The 25,041-nt window shown below is 41.3% G+C and overlaps 1 protein-coding gene across 13 annotated transcripts in view; it reads right to left on the reverse strand.

The window, feature by feature from the left end:
- Positions 1-25,041, reverse strand: part of LOC102159559 (uncharacterized) — a 555,170-nt gene that overhangs the window by 326,675 nt on the left and 203,454 nt on the right. For 5 of the 13 annotated variants that reach the window (XR_014819296.1, XR_014819298.1, XR_014819294.1 and 2 more), the window contains one exon: positions 11,592-11,685. The exons of 1 other annotated variant lie outside the window; for it this stretch is intronic. Coding sequence is in view for 1 of the 12 variants with exons in the window: in XM_084981566.1 (XP_084837692.1) it covers positions 11,592-11,685; positions 11,792-11,845 (148 nt within the window). In the remaining 11 variants the exon portion in view is untranslated. Of the gene's footprint in view, positions 1-9,005; positions 9,237-11,591; positions 11,686-11,791; positions 11,872-25,041 lie in introns of all 13 variants that reach the window. 7 more of the 13 variants (XR_014819290.1, XR_014819291.1, XR_014819292.1 and 4 more) reach the window with 3 other exon arrangements.

Here is a 25,041-nt window from a genome sequence, read left to right on the forward strand (position 1 = left end):
TCTTCTACCGACATAAGTAAAAGCAAAACATGTTCTTTTGTATTATCAGCCTCTTATTCAATGAGCAAATCTGAAGGCAAGAAATTTTATCACAGCAAAGTCTGTTGGTTTTATATTTAAATCACAATCAGCGCTTTGTGAAAAAGCTTGTCGTAAAGTCCACAGAGAATTAGAAAAAAAAAAAAAAATCAAGCATGTACCCAAACATTTAAACTGTCTCCTTGAACCTCATTTTATCCTCCATATTAGAAATTAGCTATTGAATTTTCTTTTTTCGACCACAGCAACCTCTTCTTATAACCCAGGGTGGTTTATTAACCCCGGTTTTGGGCAACTGTGCCACTGCATTGTTCCCCAAAATACTTTTTCACTCAATGGTGGCTTTTTCAATGCAACAATCATTACCAAGAATTCTGAGGTGTACACGTGTGTTAAGGATTAAGAGACATCATTTCTCACCTTCTATCACGGCCAGAGTACCACAGTTTCTGAAAAGTTGGAGAAACAGCCTGAAGGCTTTTGACGGCAGTGTGCTGCGGTGTTTCATGTCCGATTCATATCTGTAATGAACATGCTTTTGGATTGCTAGCCATAAAAGGGACACGATCCTTAAGTAGGTCTCAGAGAAGCTCCCCTAATTTATGCGGCAGGACTCACACTCATGCGAAGGTTTAATGAGAAACCCATGCCTATAAAGTGTGCCTGGCATCTGGACAGAGGTAGCTCAGGAAAAGCAGAGGAATAGCTCATGTGAAGAACGTAACACCCCGATTTTTTCAACTGACAAGGATGACCCTAATAGAGAAAGAGAGAAAAGAGCTACAACAACAAGAAAGGACTGGAGCAGCTAATATTGACCCATTATATGCTTTCTGTTTACTGTAATAGCCTCTGAACCTTTCCCAAAAGGAAAGCACGACACGGATAATTTATATGCCTATTGAAAGTAATCTTCCAAGCATGAACGGCTGAAGGATTATAATTTCCTTCCCCCCAATAATCATAGGCCTCCCAGAGGTCACACAAATAACCAGCATCTTTTCATCCTAAACGCTACCAAGCCAAAGTTGAGATATGAGTCTATTAAAATCCGGTTTAAAAAAGAATTTTATTTTACCCATGCTCTCATTCATTAATTGCTGACTGCCTTTTAAAACCTTCCGTGGAAGACAAAGAGACCTTCAAATCCTTTCTCTGAGAATTAAAGCTCTCATTTAAGGATTCCAGATGGGCTGTATTTTAAGTATTAAAGTTCAAATACTTTAACCACCAGCAGATGAAAGGAATTTTACCCAGTTATGTTCCACAACTGCCACCCAGTAGTTCTTCAATCCTGGCCAAATTGAGCATCAATTTAAATTAGATTTACTCGTGGGACCCTTGACAATCACAATCAACACAAGATATTAGGGAGTTTAGGAAATGGGTCTATTAAATGACAATTAAAGTTGTCAGCCTTCCAGAGCTTATTTCCAGTTAATTTGATCCCTGGTAGACAGTCGCATTCGAGTGCTAGAAACAAAGAGGTCTGCCTGCATGTGCAAGCTGATACAGGAGCTGGTAGTTTGGAGCCCTGTGGTGATGGCTTGTGTTTCACTTTCATGTAAAGGTGGCTTCAGTTGTCTCTCCAAATAAGCGACTTCGAAATCACTTCTTTTGCCACTATTTAAGTCCTCCTGAAAGTTCTAGTATTCACCAAAGGAGAACTTAGCTGACCCCTTTCAGAAAAGTCAGCAAAGAGGTCCTGGAAAGTGACTGGACTTTTCCTTTTTGCGTCAGGTCGCGTGGAACTGATTTGGGGCCAGGTGCTGCCGATCTGGCTCATATTAAATGGCACTGTTCACCAAGAACATGCTTGAAACTGACTATCCAACGTCTCAGGTTACCCATACTCTTTGATATGGTGCTTTTCCTTCCAGGGACTTATCCTAAAGAAGCTTAATCTTTACCTAAAGATTTATGAACAAACATGTTTACAGCACCATGAAGGTTGGTAAGATAAAAAGCAAGTTTGGTTTTGCCACTCCTCCTGCCCCATTCTCCTTAACCCTCCCCATATACCACAGCACCTTTCTCTACCTTGAAAACCCCTTCAATGCCACTTCCTCCCAGGTGTCTGCCCAGAGAGCTGTGCCCTCCACCAGCCAAAAGTTTCCTAGACCTGGGGCTTTCTCATCAGAACCTACCTATACAACCCCCACGCCCTTGGGTTCATGTTCTCTGCAGTCTGTCAGGCTAGGCAATAGATACGTTTTTTCCTTCTGAGGCAATAATGGATTAAGGCTACCCTCTACTATGCAGTATTTTATATTCTAAAATGAGAGCCTCACCGAGGCAATGCTTTCAACCCAAAATAAACCCAGTAGTTAGTATGAGTTAAAATCCCTTTTTAAATCTATTTTCAGTACATGTGCATGTGTGTGCATGTCTTAGTTTGTTCATTTTGTTTCATTATGAAAAGATATTCAGGCTCATTACAGAAAGAGTGGGAAAGAAGAAGAGGTGAAAGGAAACGGAATTCATCCATATCCCCTTCCATGCACAAACGAAATTTTTAACATTCTATTGTGTTTCTTCCCAATCATATTACTATGCACAAATTTATTTTCTGGAGTCATGATTGCAGCGTGTGTACAATTCTGCATTGTTTTTTCACTTTGCCCTTTATTAGAAAATGTCAGAATAGCTCTACCCCCCAAAGTAGGGCCATCGTTTACAGTAGGTCATTCTTTTCTTCACTCATTATTGCTCTTGCAAAGAATAGTTTAGAAGCTTGCCTCGTCTTTCTGGGCTTCTTATCTACGACAACCTCGATATTAAATTGGAAGCCTTCACCATGTCTAGCTGGTAAGCAAATTTCCCAAGACAAAAGCACTCAACTTCACTTCTAGAATAGGGACAGGGCTGGTAAGTGTGAAAAAGGGGATCCAGCCCATGCCAGGCATTGGCAGGAAGTTAAGGTCACAGGCTGCAGTCCAGGCAGAGCCTCCCTAACCACAGCAAAACCCTTCCTCCACACGCCCCTCACTCCTCTCTTCACTCAACGCAGCCACATCCACCTCCTTGGCTCACGGGCAGAAAGTGTGGAGAGACGCGGGGGCTTGTGGTCATTTACGACGCGAGTAGCAGAGCACGTTCATATCACTACTTGGGCCACTTTTCTCTTGTGTTGCCAGTGACCAAGTGGCAAATGCTAGCGTTTACCTCATATAAATCCTCCTGGGTAGCTGATCATCATTCTTATGACAGCTTTAGATTACACAGAAAAAGTAGAGCCAAATTTTTTTTAAGGAAACATGGTAGGGAGCTACAACACTGTCAGAGTCAGATCAATTCGTCACAATTTTGAATAATGTTCGAAGAGGACATTAAAAGAAGAAGGGGATGAGAAGGGGTGGGGAGAATTACGTAGAGCACAGTTGGTTTAAGATGGTATTTGTAGGCAGCACGTCATTTTCTTAGTGCAGTCATTACTTCTAACCTCTCCGTGAATGGTGGTCTGTATTCGAGGTAAACAAGTCCGAAAGAGCTTTTGGCTATTTTTGAGCAAGCGGGACTGCCCCGCCTGTGAAGAAACACTTACGTGCTGTTATCAAATTTCCAATAACACTGTGATTATGCACCCAGAGACTTGGAAGGAACTAAATAAATTCACAAGGCCTGACGATTGGCATGTTGGCTGTCTCTGACATGGGATACTATGCATGAAGAATCAATCGCGAAGCACTAGGAAAAAAGGGCTCCTTTTCCCCACCTAGCAACTGCTAGCCTGCTTAGCAGCAAGTGGGGTGCCCTGAGCCACCTTGCGAAACAGAAGCTGCTTCTCTCTCAAAGGGGATTCACAAGAAGTCTTTTTCTGAAGCCTTGGCAGTGACAGTTATGGGAGTCATTGAACTGGCCAGCATTACTGATTGCGAATTCAGGTCTGTTCAGTCTTCTAATAAAACCAGAGAAAAGGGGTGACCAAATCAGAATAAAAAGGCAGAAGGAGCTGAAATGGTTGAGAATATGCATTATTATCCCCATAAATGACCTGAAAGATATATAGCTCTGCAGAGTAAAATGAATGATATACTTTTTTCCCACTGTCTTATGCAGTCAGAAAAATTATAAAATGGCATAGAATCTCTATTTTTAAACAAATAATTGTTAATCCAGGGCATCATTTTCAGATATCTTGAATTATTGTGCCCTGTTTCTATAAGATTTTCTCCATGAAGAGATCTGTTAGAAATGTTACTACACATCTACCTGATAAAAGTATCGTTTTCACATTTTCATTAATGACCTTATAGGTGGAATTGATCTCTTCACCTGTTATAAAATGGTGTGCTTTTATGTTTTACCACAATATTTTTCTTAATGATGCAGTAAAAATGCATGAAGAGATGCCTGAAATCCTTTTGAGAAATTCTTGGAATGAGAGATTTGGAGGAACTATTTGAATCACAGATAATGAAAAGACTCATCATTTACTGGTTACAAGTTGTCACGTTTTAATAATGTAGCAACATTTATAGGTTACGAGACCCTTACATTGCCCTTTTTAAAGGCATAAAGTGTGTTCAGCTTGCCCTTTTCCCAAATGACTGAGGATGAAGTAGAGAAGAGCAAGCCTCGCACTGTGGTCGGAGGACTTCCAAGAGTCTTCCGGCTTCCTTCTCTCGGCACTGGTTTCTAGAAGTTCCCCAGGCTGGGGGTAATTTGGTGCCTCTGGAGGAAGGGCACTCACTCACTCAGACACATCCGTGGTGACTGCATCTGACCGCTCCTTCCTCTGTAGAAACCAGTAACCATCAGCCCCGAGTCAGAACCACAGACCAGCAAACCCAGAAAGGCAGGCTAGATGAATGTGCACCCCTGACATTAAGCATCACTTTTGTCAGATTTCAATCTTCATCTTGACTTCACCTCAGTCCTTTGCGATGCCACACCTTGATTTTCACTTCATGGTTTCAATGAATCAAATCCAGCCAACCAATACTCCCAGCACCCAATCTAAAAAAAAAAACGCCATCTCTTTGCTGCTGGCACAGCACTTCTCAAAGTCAGGACTATGTTATACTCACGTTTTTGTGCCTGGTTCCTGGCATAGAGTAGGGCTCAATTAACGTTCCATAAAATGGGAGAAAAAAAGGAAGGAGGCTGGATCTAGACACACAGAAGTGAATATGTACTTCATTCAATGAATTTTTATACATTTTTTTTTTCTTTCTTGTTTTTGGATGCCCTGAGGCATATGGAGTTCCCAGGCCAGGGATCAAATCCAAGCTCGGGTTGCCAGATCCTTAACCCACCGTGCCAGGCCAGGGATCGAACCTGCATCCCATGCTCCAGGGACGCTGCCGATCCCACTACGTCACAGAGAAACTCTGAATTTTTTTTGGGGGGGTACATTTCTTTTTATGATAAATTTTTAAAACAATATTCTTCTTCATGGATTGTATTGGATTCTTTTTTCAGCCAAGAACAAATCTAAGAAAGTTCTAAAGATCACTCAGTACAACACTGATGTTGGTGAAACAAAGGACAATTTTGGTATTCAGATCCCAAAATTTACTAGGGAGAATAAATCTCTTTATTCTCACTTCTGTAGTCTTAATTTTCCTTGGCATATCTTTAAAATAAGATCACAAGGTCTCACTAACACTTTTTTTTTATTATTAAAACTTTGCTTTTTAGAGTTGTTTTGGTTTATAGCAAACCAAGGGGGAAGGTACAGGGATTTCTCATATACCCATTCCCCCTATACAGGTACAGCCTCCCATTTATCAACATTCCCCATCAGATGGATACGTGTTACAATTAATGAACCTACATTGACACATCATAATCGTTCAAAGTCCACAGTTTACATTATGGTTCACTCTTGGTGTAATACAGTCTATGGGTTTAGACAAATGTATAGTGACATGTATCCATCATTACGGTATCATGCAGAGTATTGTCACTGCCCAAAAAATTTCCCCTACTCTGTCTATTCAGCCCTCTCCACTTTCCAACCCCTAGAAACCACTGATCTTTTTTATATCCATAGTTTTGCCTTTTCTGGAATATTGTATAGTTGGAATCATACAATGTGTAATCTTTCAGATTGTCTTCTTTCACTTGATAATATGCAATTAAGGTTCTTCCATGTCTTTTCAAGGCTTGATAGTTCATTTCTTTTTTAGTGCTGCATAGTATTCCATTATCAGAATGTATCACGGGTTATTTATCCATTCACCTGCTGAAGGACATCTTGGTTGCTTCTAAATTTTAGAAGTTATGAATAATGCTTCTATAAAAATCCATGTGCAGGTTTTTTGCTGTACGTAAGTTTTCAGCTTCTTGGGTAAGTTTCAAGGAACATCAATGCTGAATCACATGGTAAAGTATGTTTCATTTACTAAAAACCTTCCAGACTGCCTTCCAATGCGGCTGTGCCATTTAGCATTTCCCACCAGCAATCAATGTGAGTTCCTGTTGCTCTACATTCTTATCAGCTTTTGGTCTTATTAGTGTTCTGGATTTTGGTCACTTTAATGGTGTATAGTTTTATGTCATTTTTGTTTAATTCAAATTTCCCTGATGACACATGCTGTGGAGCATCTTTGTATATACTTTATTATCGACAATAACAGGTGTCTATTAAGGTCTTTGGCTCATTTTTTAATTGTTTTATTGTTGAGTTTTAAGAGTTCTTTGTATGTTTTGCTTAACAATCCTTTACCAGATATCTTTTGCAAGTATGTTTCTCTCAGTTTGGGCTTGTCTTCTCATTCTCTTGACGTTGTCTTTCGCAAAACAGAAGATTTTATTTTAATGAAATCTAGCTTACTGATTAGTTCCTTCATGCCTTGTGTCTTTGGTGTTGTATATAAAAAAGTTACTGCTATATGCAAGGTTATCTAGGTTTTCCCCTCTATTACCTTCTAGGAGCTTTATAGTTTTGGGGGTTTACATTTAGAGCTGTAATCCTTTTAGAGTTGATTCTTGAGATGGATGGGTAGTAACGTCTATGTCTAATTCATTATTTTGCATGTGGATGTCCCGTTTTGCCAGCAGCATTTATTGAAAAGGCTGTCTTAAATAAGTCTTGAAGTCAGGTAGCATAAGTCCTCTAACTGTGTTCTTCTCCTTCAATATTGTGTTGACTATTCTAGGTCTTTTGCTGCTCCACGTAAACTTTAGAATGAGTTTGTCAATATTCACAAAATAACTTGCTGGGATTTTGACTTGGAGTCCACTGAATCTACAGATCAAATTGAGAACTGATGTCATGACAACGTTGAGTCTTTCTATCATGGTCATGGAATATCTCTGCATGTGTTTAATTCTTTTTTGTTTGTTTTTTGTCTTTTTAGAGCCGCATCCCCAGCATATGGAGGTTCCCAGGCTAGAGGTTGAATCAGAGCTGTAGCCACCAGCCTACACCACAGCCATAGCAACACCAGATCCAAGCCTCATCTGTGACCTACACCACAGCTCATGGCAACCAGATCCCTAACTTGCTGAGCAAGGCCAAGGATCAAACCTGTGTCCTCAAGGATACTAGTCGGATTCATTTCCACTGAGCCAAGATGGGAATTCCCTTAATTCTTTTTTGATTTTATTCATGCACTTACACTTTTTAGTTGGAAAAATCCAAAGATTTAAGTAAATATTGTAAGAGACAGTATGCTTATATAATCTTTGGTTATCTCTCCACAACATGATTTGTGGAGAAATTTTATTTTATTTTTTTAATCTCAAAGGGTAGACTAGTCCCTTTACAGTGGCAGACAGCATCGTAAGTGATCAGAGTGAGCATTACTGGTGATCAGAGTAAGTAATACAGTGATGGACTGAGAAGGACACAACATCGCTATGGTGGTTTCTTACCGAAAAGAAATGCGTCGTCTGATTTTGATATGAAGAAAGCACCGCCTACCTCAAATTGAGGGACGTGTTACAAAGTAACTAGCTGGTATTCCTCAAAAGTCAAGACAGAGAAATGGTCCCAGATTGGAAGATACTAAGAAATCGGGACTACTAAATGCAATGTGTGATCCTGGACTGGCTCCTAAATCAGAACAGGGATACTGGTGGAACAATGGGGAAATTTTTAATAAAGTCTGAAGATTAGTTAATCATATTGCATGTTAATTTCCTGGTTTTGATCATTATGCTTCCCTAGTGGATTCCACACTCTCTCAATCATTATGCTAAGACAATAAGACGTCAACATCTGGGTAAGCCAGGCGAAGGGTACACTGAAAGTTTTTGTACTATTTTGCTACCTTTTATTTAGTAATTCTAGAACTATTTCTAATGAACAGTTAGTTTTTTTAATTAAAAAAAATCTAAAAATATAGATATTGGATTTCAGTGCATATCTGTGAGTGTTTGATGCATTTCTGAGAAAAAGGAAATAGATATATGACTTGCATTTACGTAAGATCAGTGGGTAACCTGAGCATGCTGGCATTTTAATTAAAGAGAGAATGAGATCCAGAGGGGGAGAAAGACAGCCAAGTGAAAGGCATCCTACACTGGTATGTCAGCACGGACAAAGCATTTCAAAGAGAACCCGGGCTTCCTCTGGGAGTCACATCAAGGAGTCGATCACTGTCCTTGTCACAGCCATGTCTGTGCTACAGAATCAAAGGCAGCCTTTTCTCTGATTGGTTGGGTCAGGCTGCTAATGAGGCAAAGGTCATGGATTGGATCTGCGCTGAGAGTGTCACTCTCTCTTGGCATGTCTCTGATCACAAGGGAGCCAGGTGTGACAGCTCTAGTGCACCAGCACAAGGCCAGCTCTACTGTGCGGAAATGATGAAAACACATACTCTAAGGTCACCTTTAAACATAATGGACATAGTTGAATTGAATCCTTGTCGTCTAAATCTGCTTCTAAAAATATCTGCACCAGGAAAGGATCCCTAATTAGATGCACTTTCCCGTATTAAACCTACAATTAGGAGACCTGGAAGGGTTTCTGACACAATTCAAAGACATGCAGAAATTCCTGAGACCCGTGTTACCTCTTCAGGAGAAGGATGTGACAGTGCTAAAGGCATGCACTCCAGTGCGATGTCATCACTCAGGGAGCCAGCAAAGTTCGTACCGAATAAGGCGCCCACCTCACTCCTGACAGACATCGTTCAGCTCTTACGGTCCAAAAAATGACTGAGAAGGAGCTTCTAGCAACCTGATTTTCCCCGCGTCTCCTGTGTTGACTAGGAGAGCTTCCCTGATGTACCCAGGATTCCAACCTGGAAAGTGAGCATGAAGACAGACAATTCTCAATTCCAAGTATCAGTATGTTTTAGAGACAAAAAGCAGCTAAGGAATTAGAATAGATTTAAACGTGATTAATTTTGGAATCATAAACAAACACAGCTGTTTGAAAGTAAATTTAGTTATGTGGTAAAGGTTTTTTTTTAATTTTTTAAAATAAAATCAAAGTTAGTGGGCTTCATTCTCTTCCATCTACAGTTAGAAGAATGAAATCTATACTATGGGAAAACTATCCCCTTGAGATTCCTTAAATGTGAGTTTGTAAAGATAAAATGGCCAGGTAACAGGGATGTGCCTTGACTGGCAGTGATTCTCCACCGGCTGCTTTCTCTACTGAACTGTGGCTCATCAGTTCTTTCCAGCACTTACTGGATAAGGTGAGGTTTGGAAACAAGCAAGAAAACCAAAAAAACAAAAAAAAACAAAAAAAACTTTAAAATCCCCCTTCCTTCTCCTGATACCAACATACTCAATAGATTGCAGGAAAATGAGCTGTTTCAACAGGTTGAGACTTGTCAGAAGTGCCTCATGATAAAGGAAATAAAATAAAAACTAGGAACATAATCTCCATCCAAAATTTGTGAAACCACAGTCCACCTGTGTTGGATGGAGCAGAGGACAGCTACAGAAATCCATGTTAGAAAAACCAACAAGTGTGGAATAGCAGAGAAATAAAATCCCTCAAGACTCTAGAACCACTGGGTTGTAAATATTCTTAAACCTAGGCTTACACGACAAAGATGCCATCCCATATTGTACTAAAATGGTTGTGTCATTTTTAGATGAAGCAATTCGCATCCAGCCACTCCATCTTCATCTGTGTTTTCCCACAGGCAAACCTGAATAGAAACCCCTGTGTTCCTTTTTATAGGCTTTTACTGTCCAAAGAATTCACTAATTTTACATTTCTATTGCCTAGTTCCTTTACCAGTACACCAAACAGAAGGAACAAATTGTCCGAATAATATTCCTCTTGGAAATAGTTATACAAGTTTATCTGACTATATAGGTACATTCTGCAAGGAAAGATGGGAGAAAAAAATTACCTACAACAAATTGATCCATGAAATAAGATACAACATCTTGATCTCTGAGAAAAAGCATAGACTATGTTACAGGAAAAAGAATCATGACACCTGTTAAAGAACAGTAAGGTATTTTTTACCCAGGACCACTGCAATAGGTATGGGGAGCACTGCAATGGGGTTTTGCAGTAGGAGAGAGAGCTCTAGCTCATGTCAGAACAGAATAAGGAAAAGTAGGGATTTTACAGCCAAGGAGCGGGGAGGGGTGGAGGGTCAGCAGATGGAAAATTGCTGTGAGGGTCGGAGAATTCTTGCTCAACTGACCTAACATGATTCTTGCTAAAGGACGCCCCTCAGAATAATTCACTTGACTTCTTTTTTTGCCCATGTGTGAACTGGGAAGTCATGAAGAATTTCTTTTCAGTTTATTCAGTACATCTGCACATACTATCTTATTTAAAGTAAAAGAGTATGTCAACATTCTGTTATATGTAGAACTGGATCACTCTGCTGTACACCTGAAACCAATGCAACACTGTAAATCAACTAAACTCCAGTATAAATTAAACACAAAAACAAAGAGTATGAGTGTCACCTCACAAGTGAGAAAGCTGACACTCAGCAGCCAGGGTGGAGACACGGCCCAGCCTGCAGAGCTGACCCTCCAAATCCTTTTCTTTGGGAGAAGAGCCTGTTTCTGATCAGCATCCTCGTAACCACAGGCTCGCACCTCTGCTCAGTATTTTCACCATCTCTGTGTCCAGGCACCTTAGATCACCTGTCTTTTTCTCTCAAAATCCATGAAATGGACATTTCCCCGTAGGGCCCCTATCAATCCTACCAAAATATCACCTGAAACTGAATGCAAAGCATCCACTGCTTCCAAAATTCTTATCTTAGTCAATAACGGTCTTGCTGAGAGCACTGAATCCTAACCAGTAGGCCACGAAGGCTATAATGGCCTTTTGGAGACAGAAGTGACGTTTACTTTACTGGGGACCAACCAGCTAAGAGCTCACATACAGACACAAGTACCTCTATTACATTCAAGATCTGGGAAAAAAATCAAGAAGCCCTAGGACACCCGGATCAATGTTTAGTCTGAGTGGAAAAACTCCGTCATGGCCAAAACTCAGGCAACCGCCCCGTCCATCTGAGGTTGGTTAAATCTGCAGACGCACACCCCGCGGATTACAGAGGGACAGCTGCACTTCAAAACAAAAACACCTGAGCAAACCGCAGCTGAGAAAAAAAATTTCTCTCAACTCCCCTCCTTTGAACAGAGAAGTCAACCTCCAGACATACCCTGAGCACCTCGAGAAGGTGAGAATCCTGCTGCCACCAGTGCCTCTCCAGGGAGCTTCCAGCCAGGAGCAAGAATGACCATCAGCACCAGCGCCTGGGTGAGAAACGGGAAAATGTGCAACGAGCCATGTTAGAACCTCCTGTACTTTCCCACTGGAGCCCTAAGCACCAGCACCCCCGTTATTATGCTTATTGCTAACCTTTAACCCTGGCTGTTCGGAGAGCGTCTCCTCATAGAATGCTGCTGCATCCATGTGTGGTAATAGTTTCTCCAGTTAATCTGAAGAAAATTTCAGATGGTCAATTAGTTCTCTGGCCCTGACCACTACCACTCAGACCTCAACTGCTTGAGGCAGAGTTACCCTGCTACACCTCAAACGTCACCAAGCCACCTCCAAGATTCCTGTTATGAGAGGAAAGAGACACCCCAGTTTCTTTATGCCACTACTGGTTGGATTTTCAGCAACGTAAGACCGAAAGGAGAGAGAGTAAAGCACTCTGCTCATTCTTCTGCACCTGGACACACGATACCTCCCCACCTCCACCTTCCGATATTACAGAGCAAGTCATAATTTCGACTTGGACCCCAAAAGAACCACAAAAAAAAGTACAGCAACCTCTGATCAGATCCATGTTTCGACGCCTACACATCCATGATGCAGATGGGCTGCTCACACTTTTTCTTTGAACAACCTATAGCAACTCTAGATTAACCAGGTTAAATGAACCAGAGATTTTTTAAAGACACAATCATGGATTTTCCAAAACTCCTTTATCTATTGTTCAGAAAACATTCAGATTTATGGGGAAAAAAACTAAGCGTTTTCCTAATTAAATGACCCTCTCTTCTCCAAAGTCCTCCATCTATTGGGGCCCGTTTGGAGCCAGGTGATGGTGAAAGGTAGATGGAGAAGTTAGAAGAGGGAGTCCTTGGAATAAATGTGTGTTTCTTCCAGGGTCAGCAGGAGAGGAGGAGGCAGAGGAGGGAGTGAGCTAAGTTCTCGGCAAGTGGGTTGAAGAAGCAGGATGAAAGGATGGCAAACAATGACCGCCACACCCAGACCTGGATCTGAGTGGGAAAGGTTCATGAACCTTGAGAAAGTAAATGGAACTTGAACTAGAAAGCCCAAACGTTTAAATTGACTTGGCTGTTGGCAAGACTCTAACAGAATATCTTCACATTTTAAAAGCTCTGTGAAAACTATTTGAATCTCGATATCTTCATCCACAAAAGGATGAGAATAAGGGAGTCCTAAGATTCTCTCAGCTCTGAGATCTTATAATTCTACAATTTGTCTTCACAAGAGAATACTGGCCATAGCTTTTCAAGTTAAATCCATATCTCTTTCTCCAGCCTGAAAAAGAAAGCCCATGAGTTTGAAAAAGAAATCCCCCAATGGAATAGCTAGTGCATTTACTTCCAGCCCAATAACTGAGCTTCGTAAGTCAGCAGGTTCAGTAATTCATTCTGTAAAAATTTTTTAAAACACCAACCATGCATCAGAGGTTTTATTCACGATACAAAGAGAGATAAGACAGAGCATCTGCTTTCAAGTTACTCAGTTTAGCATAAGCCAACAATTTTTGCAAAATCTATTCCAAATATTATTGAATAAATGAATAAATACTTATTATGATTCTGTTATAATTATTCTACGGGCAAGATTCTTCCCTCTTGTAAGCACTCTCTGAGGTGGGCAGCATAAAGGAGAATATTCTTACTGCTCCGGCTAGGTGTTTGTGTCCTGGCACCCAGGAGCCCACAGTGAAGTAGAGACTGATGTTTGATGGACAATAGAGAAGGGTCCAAACACATGACTAAACTATGATGAAGATTCAGATAGTTTTTTGTTAAAGGGTTTTCCAAAACCTGACAGAGTAGGGGTGTGATGGTGGTGGGCAGAAACAAGTATTATGTCAGGGGCACCTCACTGTCTTGAACCTGCAAAAGGAAGACGCACTTCGTCAAGGCACCCACACGGGTGATTCGTTTTCTTCTCTCACTCACTTTCTTCTTGCTGTCTCTCCCCTTAAAATCTCATCCCCAGCTATGACCTAACACCGCAGTCTCACCAATTAGTCCAGGATACCCCATGCCCCCTAACAAATACTTAAGTCCCAGTCCTTTGTCCATTTCCATTTCTTGCAAATTTCAAACCTCAGGCGCCCAGTGAATATCAAGTGCTTTCTCGCAGATACAATTTCTGCTGGTGTACAAAGTGAAGAGTAGGTTTGCAAGCTCTACTTAGGAAATGATGAGCTCATGATCCTTGGAGTTAGATTGCTGGTGAAGGGAGAGAAATCACAGAGCTTTTTCTTTGGGTTGTAGTGAATTTTATCCTAAAGGATCCAAAAATAACAGCAGCAGCAACCCTCCAAAAAAGAAATATATGTGGGTTAACTTTCTTCCACTGGCAGTGTGTGTGTGTCCTAGTAACATTACTTTAAAAGTTAGTGTTGAGTTAGTGAGGAGTTCCTGTTGTGGCTCAGTGGGTTATGAACCCGACTAGTATTGATGAGGATGCAGGTTCTACCCCTGGCCCTGCTCAGTGGGTTAAGGGTCCAGCGTTGCCGTGAGCTGTGGTGTAGGTGGCAGACATGGCTCAGATCCCATGTTGCTGTGGCTGTGATGTAGGCCAGCAGCTGCTGCTCTGATTCTACTCCTAGCCTAGGAACTTCCATACCCCTCAAGTGCAGCCCTAAAAAGCAAAGTGTTTACATTCATCCACCACATGGAGAATAAAGAGATGTGCAAGCAGGTATTGATAAACATCAGAGAAAGGAGCAAGAAGGACTTCATAGACGATGTGATATTTAACTTGGCATTTGAAGGAAATTCATGAGGAACAGAGGTGGCATAAAGGTGGTAAACTTGGCGTCACATTTCAGGCGAGCAGAAAATATGAGCAAGGCACAGAGGCATGAATCCACCTGGTGTGTTGAAGACATTATTAAAAGTTAGCCATTCTAATAGTAAGCTGGGAATCTTAGACCTGTAGATTCCTCCTTAGTTGCTGTTCCATCAAAGACTTGTGAGAGCCCACAGGACTTTTGAGAAATAACAATGGGAGACTTGAGATGATCCCCAGCTATCTTTATAAACATCCTTCTAGTGTTAAAGAAGTTGTCTAGAGGATGACAGAGGCAGAGTCAAGAAGGGAAGGACAAAGAAATATGCAATGATATTTGTACACCCTATGTCCTAAATAAAAAACAAACTCCAATTCCATTTATCATTCCATGGCTTCTTAAAGTGAATAATTCAACCTGATCCTTATTTTCCCCAAACCACATTTGAGCAAAAAAAAAAAAAAGAGAGAGAGAAAGAAAAGTTATTATGTGGCTACTCTGTAGGAAGCACAAGATCCTGCAAGGATAAAGGGATAAAGTAATGACTAAGGTCAGGAAGTCTGCAAACAGCAGGAGAGCTGGATGGAAGAGATCATACAACTAGAAGAAGGACAATGCTAAGTGCCATAAGAGAGGTTTAACCTAAGAAATAGAAATGATGTCTAAGTACAGGCATCAGTGAAGCTTTCGTGAGAGAAGTATAAGCAAGTTCCTGGAAGCAGGGTAGGCGTTTGGCAGGTGAAGATGTAGAAGGAAGGCAATCCAAGCAGAAGGAGTAGCATATGGCAGGAAAACTACAGACATATAAGAGTGTCCAATGAAACTTGTGGAGCTGATGGAAACATCCCATAGCTATACCATCCAGTACAGTAGCCACAAGCTACAGGCGGCTACTGAGCACTTTAAATTCGGCTAGGGCAACTGAACAACTGAACTTTTTATTTTATACAGTTTTAATTAATTAAAATTTAATTAGCCACTGTGGAAATGAAAAGACCAACCAAATGAGAACAGGCTAAGGCTCTTTACTCAGAGTGCTCTAACAAGCGAGTCAGCTACTGTCAATCTGCACTCTGCATTTTGGCAGCACTTCAAAGGCAGGCAGAGGAGCAGGACAGCTTTCCAGTGGAAAAAGGGAAGGCTCTGGGTGTGCCATGATTGGAGACTGCTGGCCTGGGGAAGGCGCAGGTAGGCTAATTAGAAGTGTTTGGTTAGGGGTACATAGCCGGCTTTCTCTGATTGGTCCTAAGTTAGAGAAACTATCAGTTATGAGTCAAATTCTGATTTTTGTGGGGGAGTACTGTTGCAGGGGTTATTGCTTAGCTTCCTGGAATATTTCTAGAGATAGTAGTCTGACTTGCTGTAAGTTAGTGTATAGATAACAAGCTGGTTACTGTAGATCATGGGCTGGTATTCCACGCTGTTTGCTGCAGACTGTGTGTTGGAGTTCCATTTTCATATGTGGTCTCTCATCTGTATTATTTCTTCTCTCACCACTAATAGCTAGTGGCTACAGCATTGGACAATGCAGTTCTGCAGCAACAAGAAATCCACTTCAGTGGAATACAGGACTTGCTTCCAGAAATGGTAGGAAATAAGGCTGAGAGGAGAGATAACATTAGAATGTGGAAACCAGGGTGCCTGTCTAAAGAATTTGTGTTTGCTTTGATATATAGATAAAGTGTTACAGAAAATTTGAGGGCAGGAAGCTGCATGGTCACAGCTCTCTCTGCTTTATAAAGATTAACCTAATTTTGATACGGAAAATGGAACTGAGAAGGAAGCTACTGGGAACAGGTCGATATATTTACAAGTCCAAGCAAGAGGAGAGAAGGCTGCAAGATGCTGGGAACGTGGATGGAGGGAAGTGAGTAAGGGCAAAAATAATTTGGAGGTAGAATACAGAGTTCTTAAAATCTGATTGGATAGGAGGAATTGAAACAAAAGAGGCTACCCAATGACTTTTGCAACCCAAAGTAAGTAGAAGATTGCAGACCTTTTAAGGACTAAGGAAATAGCAAGGTTGAAGAATAGGGCAAAGAGAGAAAAAACACAGCCCTATAAACAAACAAACAAATATATGTTAAAAAAGTTTTAAATTAAGTAGAAAAAATTTTTGATAAATAATCAATTAAAAAAATGATAAAAGCCTTCTGCTTTGGCCATCCAATAGATGGATCTGAGACAAACTCATATCGCCCATCCTCTCTGTTCATACTCTCTCGATCAATAAATATTTCTCTGCTCCAAGCTCCAGAAAAAATAAATAAAATATTTACAAGAAGACGACTCCCCCACACACTCTTTTTAAGAGACTGTAAACAAGGAAATGTTGGCTTCATAAGGCTTTAGGGTCAACTAACATGTCCTCTTCCGGGTTAATTAGTCTAACTTGTTTCACAGAAAGTCTCTTTTCTCATCCCATTGTATTATTTGTCCTTGGTACTTTTGTGTCCAGGGTATTCACATTCAAATGCATACACCAGCTCCCTGAGTAGGTAACACCCAAGCAGCCAGGATCCTTCCTACTCTCCACTCCCCCAGAGCTGTCATCCTTCCAACATCTCATCTGGAAACTGATGGGAGAGGGATCAGCTAGTTCAAAGACAAGTGCCAAGACTGACAAACATACTCCTTCCCACGTGGCCACTGCTGCAAGAGATCTCAGCAGACAGAGACTCTTGTTTGGTTAAATGCCACCCACCCATGAGGGCCCTCAAACCACTTTTGTTCAATGAATTGCTAAAACAAAAAAGAAAGAAAAAAAAGTCTGCAGGACGAGGTGAAAAACCTGATGTATGCTATATTCTCAAGGATCATCACATCATCATTTATTCAGCATTTGCTGAGTGCACGCACAGGTCAGACAGTATGCGGGCCACATACAAATACAAAGATAAATACTATACAGCCCCTATCCTCCAAAAAGACATTAAATAACTGTTTTTCTATGTTTCCATGTAAAGCAGACAACACATCAAGCCTAATTCCTGTGCTGTTTAACTGCACTTAAAAACGTCTTTACTGGACAAAACCAGTGCTGAAGGATATCGCTGGCATTTCCCAGGAACTCTTGTTGTAGCTCTTTCTATTCTTCAGCTCTCACTTCAATCAAGATTCTATTTAAAAGGTAAGAACAGAACTCAGCTATTGTATATCCAGAAAGTAAAGGCACTGGTTTAAAACATGTGTGTTGCAGTTGTCTAACAAAATCCAAACAAGCTAAAATCAAAGGCAAGGTCTTTTTCTCAACAATTCTCCTTAGAGGCCAGATTACATAATTTCACTAATATTAAACTTTCCAATATAATTTCTTCCAGCTTCAGCTTACCTTCAATGGAGATCTCTCCAAAACCAAACTAAAAATAATCTGGATGTTTAATCACTTGGTATCAAAAAATATACAACACTTTAAAGTTAAGTATTAAGACATGCTCACGATGATAAAGGCAGAATAATAAAATAAAGTTATTTATCTTCAGTCGCCTTTTCTTTCTACATTCTGAATATTTCACAGATAACAAAGCAGTCATCAACAGGATGTGGTTTGAATCTGTCACTACATCTTAGTAGAGCAATTTCAGTTATCACTCGTGTAATACATGCTAATCTGGAGTGGAATATGGCCTCAGGTGTTATAAATTCTCGCTCTCCGCCTGAAGGACAGCAGTTCTGATTCTCAAAGCCAAAGTACAATACTCACTGCTATAGTGATTTAGAAACCAGGAGTTCCATTTGAGCACTTTCAAAATTCCAAAGGAGCCTCTAAAAATGGGTATCATTATGAAGGCAATGACCCAATGCCCTCCTCAGTGGGAAACCCCTGTCCCTGGGATTTTTGCCAACCTGGCAAAAAGATCAATACGACATTTAGATAGATTTATTTCCAATCAACAAATAACTCACGTATGGGAAAGTCACTTAATCCAATACTGAGCTTTCAGGCTTCTCCTCTCATTCTGCTCCCTCAGATTGCATTTCTTGGAAGCAGAACAGGCCTTAGGGGAAGTCTCTGAAGCCCTTGGATGCCCTTCTGTGCCCTGCTCTGCCCTTCACAGTGTCTGCCTCCACCTTCCTTGCAATCCCATCCTATGAATAAATGCTTATCTAGCCTCCTAAGGAATGAGGTCAGCACTTTCAGGAAGCAGCAGGCCTGATGAGCCCCTGAGAAGTAGATGTTGGGTTTCTTCTCATTTAAAGAGACTATCTTTCTGGAGGACGTCGGCAAGCAAAACAACCTAACTCAGGCTGCTGTAGGCAGGAAGGAGATTTAACCAAAACACACCATGTAGCTCAGAGAATCAGGAAGCTCATAAAACCAGCCTGGAGGACATACACAAGGAAAAGATGCCCTCTTGCACAGGAATGAAACATCATGGAAACAGCAACCGAGGGATGGCAGAAACAATCCACCACTCTCATCCCCTTTAAGCGGACGGGCTGAATAAAGCAGACCCTGAGTCCTTTCGGCCGCATTCACTGTGACTCCAAGCCAGGGTGACCCTGCTATCCACACCAGCCCCAGAAAAGAAGAACAGCGACAGTATATAACATGTTCACGGTGAGGTCCAGGAGGACCATTCCAGGGGCCTAAAGTGAAAACTGATGCAAAGACCAGGGGCAGAAGTGACGCTGTCAAAGGCACCATGAAGTCCAAGGCAAAATGAACAAAGCCTGTTGATTCATAAACTTGCAGCAAGGGAACACAGCTCTGCCCTCATTCCTGATGCAGCCGAGGTTCGAGAGTGTTAGAAGGAGAGCAAGTTTTATGCAGTAAAAACAGGGAAGACAGAGCATGTCTGATTGGCAAGCGTTCTGCTGAGGGGGGATTTTCGGAAGTGGGGAGATTTTCCACTGGTCTTCAGGTACATGCGACAGTCCCCGGTTGGCTACAAGGGAGCAGATGTTCAGTGCGAGGACAGTGCCAAAGAGAAAGGACAGGTAAATGTCAGAGGCCGAGGGCTTTTCTGTTCTGATCATGCTGTGGAGCAAGAGGAGGTGAAGGGAGCTGAGAGGTACTTTTTTACCGCAACGGACCTGGTGGCAAGCTGACTCCGTAGAGGCATTTTCTCTAAACCTAGGAGAGAAACCAGTCAGGAACGGAGGGAGTCCCCGGGGGGGCTCAGGTACGAACTAGAGAAAGCAAGTTCAGGGTGGTGCTGACAACTGTTTTTGAGCAGCTTTCTGTCATCTTAGCTGAGTTTTACTAGTCCAGCCATAGTAAAGGCAGCGATCCCCAGGGGAGTCTGCATTTACAGACCTCCCCAATGCAGTACTTCCATCATTTTGCTTATGGGCTTCTGGTCATCACAGCTGCAGATTGCCTTGGCACTGGATTTTCCTCTACATAATCTGATGTTAAGACCTCTGACATGAAAAGAAAGATGCTACACAAAACACGTGCTGCAGGCTGAATGTTTGTCTCCCTGCCTGAATTCGTATGTTGGACCCCTAACTCTCAATGGGATGGTATTAGGAGGTGAGGCTTTGGGAAGTAATTAGGAGCGAGGTCATAAGGGTGGAGCCCTTATGAATGGGATTGGCGCCCTTAAAAGAGTCATGAGAGAGACTGCTTCCTCTCTCTGCTTTCTGCCATGTGAGGACACAGCTAGGAGTCAAAGGTCTGCCACCTAAAAGACAGCTCTAAGCAGAGCTCAACCATGCCACTACCCTGATCTTGGGCTACCAGGCCCTAGAACTGTGATACGTTTGTTGTTTTAAAACCTGTTGGGTGTGCCTGTTGTCACTCAGCAATATCAAACCAGACTAGTATCCATGAGGACACGGGTTCGATCCCTGGTCTCACTCAGTGGGTTAAAGATCCGGCATTGCCACGAGCTGCAGTATAGGTTGCTGATATAGCTCAGATATGGTGTTGCTGTGGCTGTGGTGTAGGCTGGCAGTTACAGCTCTGATTCGACCCCTAGCCTGGGAACTTAAATATGCCATGGTTGCAGCCCTTAAAAAAAGAAGGAAAAAGGAACACCTCTCTATCCATGGTACTTCTATTACAGCAGCCCATATGGATATGACATCTGTTTGGACTACTACATCAATAAGGCTATCATTAAAAGGATTAAAGACAGTGGGTAGTTCCTGATCCCTGATCCCGACAATACAAAATTCTAGGACTGCTCTCTGAATTGGCCCTAAAGCACTACAATTATAAGTTAATAGTTTACCTTCTATCCCCTCTTCCTATACTATTGCACCCGTGTATATGTGTTGTGGGGGGGGGGGGGTCACTGGAATTGCATGTGCAATGGATCAAGGTTGAAATGAATAGAAAGAACAGACAATGAAAACTAGAGCTTTAGAAATTCGCTGGAGAAAAAAAAGTCTTTAGAAAGTAGCTGGAACAAAAGTCTGTGCTTTCTGCATAGCCTGATGCAAGTTTTATGTAAATACACACACTTGGCTCTCATTTAGTAAAAACCAGGCGATAACTATTACCTTTAACATCCCATTAGCTTTTTACCATACTCCCTAGGAAATTATGCAGTCAACGTTCTCATGCAAAATTTATCTTAAATGCTCAGTACCAACCTCTTTAACTGCTTCCTACAAATACAAAGAAGAAAAAAATAAATAAAAGTTGTTCAACCTGTCCACTTGTTCAAATTAAAATTCAAACTTCTGGAGGGAAAAAAGTGTCTTCATGAAATACTTATCACACAGAGAGCTTTAAAAGTTAAATATCACTGTGTATGAAACGCCCACATCTTTGAGAGAAAGGACCAGCGAAACCCTATATGAATTCAGCAGGATCTAATATGTAGTTTGAATGGTATTTCTATATTTTCTCTGATATTTTCTGAAAATGTAGAAGCGAATGTTAATTTTTCCAAATACATTTTCCTTTGCTTACCAGCAAAAGTTACTCTGAACAAAGGAGCTTTTCATCTTCTTTATTAAATTCACGTCTGTACACAAATTGCTCCTTAAATTGGAGTTTGGGTATTCCAGTTATTTTTCCTTCTTGTTTTGCAATTCCACAATGTGATGGTTGCCTTGGTAATAGTGGGTTCAAACCTTTTCAAATGATAACCATCTCTATTCCATATTATGTATTGATTTCATTCAGGTATAATCTCCTTTCTACTCCTCCCTTTGTGAACTAAAAGTTACTCCTTCCTTTGTCATCCTGAGTTCCATTTTCTAAATACTTCTCTAACTGCCGTCTGTCTTACCCATTCTATTCAAATGGGAAGCTGAGTCCATGGTTTTATATGCAATTGAACAATACACATTTGCTTTTGCTTTTCAAACAGTACTACTCTGACTGGGCACCATACCCCACCTACAGAGACAACCACTCACTCCCAATGTGTCTGGGAGCTGCTCTGGTGTGGGGACTCCAGGAAGATTACACAGTCTGGGGTCTGCAGCAATGAGAAAGAGTGGGTTCGGGGAACATCTGGTGAGGGGACGCCTGAAGCCCTTCGCCAGGTCTATTCCTTAGTTAGGCAAAGAGTTTCTGCAGGCAGGTGACCTCTGCTTTCAGCTTCTGTGTGACTGGAAACAATAAGGCTGCTGCAGTGGCTGGCCCAATCTCTCCCTTTTCCATAACTGATGGTGGGAGGAGGCTGCATCTTAAGCCTGAAGTCTCCTAAGTGTAGAGACACCAGCTGCTGATTTGTAGCCCAGGGTTCAGTACTTCATGCGAGTTATCATCCAGAATCAGCTGTGTAACGGAGGCAAGATCATCATCATACTAGACTGATGGAAGGAACTTTGGGTTCTTTCTCAATCCAGGAGATCCCTACAACTTCACAGATAAACTCAAGTGGGTTCACGGACTGCTGAAATCATATGTGAAATTTAGGGTGCACGTGTGTGTGTTCCTTTAATGAGAAAACCTAGGGGTTATTTTTTTTTTCACATTCTTGCAGAGGCCTAAGACAGCATATCACAGTTTGCATGGAACAGTCACATTTATGCCCATGTGCCAGCATAATGACTAGTAGGGCCCCATTTAACTCTTAAAAGCTTAGTTGATAAATTATATGGTCTCTCTACTTCTGATCAACAAGAGGATAAGAACCACTCATTTGGTCCAACCCTCCACTTCCACCAAAAGCTATTGTGATATTATTTTATAGAAGAAGCTGTCAAGGCATAAAAATTTATGAGACAGTGGGTTAAGGATCCAGCATTGCTGAAAGCTGCAGCGTAGGTTGCAGATGTGGCTCAAATCCAGCATTACTGTGGCTGTGATGTAGGCCTGCAGCTGCAGCTCCGATTTGACCCCTAACCTGGGAACTTCCATATGCCACAGGTGTGGCCATAAAAGAAAAAAAAATCATGAGACAAATTATTTGAAAAAGTTAGCTGCAGTTACATAGCACAGAGATTTGAAAACCAAGCAAAATTCTATAGGCTCCACTAAGATAAATATTTTCATGATCAACATCAACAGTGCTGTAAAGTTAAAAGATTTATATTCATAAGCAACAATGTGCTTGTGGTAGTGTTCTGGGATTAATTCAAGATAAGGGAAGTCCACTTAGTTATTGCAAATCAGAAACTGTATATCTCTGGAGTTTCCATTATGGCTCGTGGTTAATGAACCCGACTTGGAACCATGAGGATGTGGGTTCAATCCCTGCCCTCTATCAGTGGGTTAAGGATCTGGCATTGCTGCGACCTGTGGTAAAGGTCTCAGACTCGGCTAGGATCCTGAGTTGCTGTGGCTGTGGCATCGGCCAGCAGCTACAGCTCAGATTCAGCCTCTAGCCCGAGAACTTCCATATGCCGTGGGCATGGCCCTAAAAAGAAAACAACAACAACAACAACAAAATGAAATTGTATTCCTTCAAATTTATTTTTCTTCCTGTCCATACAGTGTGAGGTAGTAGTAAATTCTGTGATCAGCAACAAACAGGTTTAATTCAAGTTAACAAATACCAGTTGAGCTTTAAATGTGTGCGAGATAGAGTGATGAGACAATAAGGGTGATTAAGACCACAGGTAAGCCTTCAAAGACCTGAGAGACTAGGAGGGAATAAAAAAGATAAAAATAATGAACAAAATGAAATCCTTTAAAATACAACTATTTATAAAGGATTAGGTTCAGCTGGAATGGGAAGAAAATCCACAATAACAGTAGCTGAACAGATTAAATTTTTAAAAATTTATTGCATGTTTTCTTTTTATAAAAATATGCAATCAGGCAGTCCAGGGATGGAGTGGTGTGCTACAGAGTCAAGGGTCCAAGCTCCTTTCACACTGATGCTCTGTCATTTCTGGCCTCCATTCCCAAGATTACCATAGACCTAGATGGCTGCTCCAGGGCCAGTCATCACATCTATACTCATGCCAACGGAAAAGAAGGAAGGGAAGGAGATCTTCCCTTCAGGATTATTCTCAGACATTACACAGATCACCTTCTCCCTATCGGCGAGACTGACTCACGTGGCCATACCTGGCTACAAGAAGGCCAGAAACGTAGCCTTTATTCCTGACGTGCATGTGCCCTGCTAAGACTCATGGACTGTATTACGATGGAAGAAAAATTACAGCTATTAGAGGACAATTCGTAGTCTTCACAACATCTCTAATGAAGCAACTGCAAAGGAGAAGGCAAATCCCTCTACGCTGACTAAAAAGATGTCCAATAAATATTTCCAAGTGAAAAGGCAAGTTGTGAAGTCATATGTCTCTTATCAGCCGTTTCGTGTTTTGTTTTTTTTTTTTAAAGATATGTATTTACCAATACCTGGGAAAAGTTCTCGAAGGAACACCTGCCAATGGTTTTCTCTAGGGAATAAATGGGATTGAGGAAGGAAGAGAAAAAGAAGTAGGTCTATTTATTCAATATTCTTCTGAATTCTTTAATTGTTAAAATGCCTTGAGAACTTCTGGCTCTTATAGTAATATCCCACTGTCATTTTAAAAACCAAAGGGTTAAAAAATATAGGATATAAAGAAGAATGCAATAAGAGCTTTCACAGTAAGATAACAAATAACAAGTGAAAACCAACTAGGGATGACTTTGGGGTACGGTGGGTTTGAGTTAGCCCTTTAAAATAATACCATTTTAACTGGTACAAATTTTAGAAGATAATCCTGTCATAGGGTGAAACAGGAGTTAATTCAAATAGTAAAGGATCTTAAGATGTGTCCTCTGCACTGAGTGCAGTTGCAATGGATTACCATGTACAAGAACACTGAAAAAGCTACTGAGACCAGATGGCAGAGCGCCTTGAAGGATCTGCTAAGGAGTTCGCTTTATACTCTGAAGCTGAGGGAACTTCAGAGATTTCTAAGTAAGGGAGGATCAGCATCTACATTCGAAAAGATGGTCTAGGTAGTAACTGGAAGAATACTCTGATGAGGAGAAATATTGAATTTGGAAAGGCCAATAGAAGGCCTGATGCCTTGAGGTCCTGGATAGTGAGGTTCTGTGTTTGGTCAGAAGCCCTGAGAATTGAAAGGACTGACAGACAAATGTAAAGTCCATTTGGAAGACAGAGCAACATTCTTATTAACCAGTTTGTTTGCGGAGGTGAAAGAGGGGAGTTGAGAATGACACTCTGAGTCTCTCCAAGAAATGGTGACATTAGTAACACAAAAGAAGAAACAGATTTGTTTGAAGAAA

This window comes from Sus scrofa, chromosome 11 (genome assembly GCF_054392235.1).
Source record: "Sus scrofa isolate SSC_HxYL_T2T_F1_AM1 chromosome 11, Sscrofa_HxYL_maternal_Yorkshire_Landrace_v2.0, whole genome shotgun sequence".
NCBI classification, from domain to species: domain Eukaryota; kingdom Metazoa; phylum Chordata; class Mammalia; order Artiodactyla; family Suidae; genus Sus; species Sus scrofa.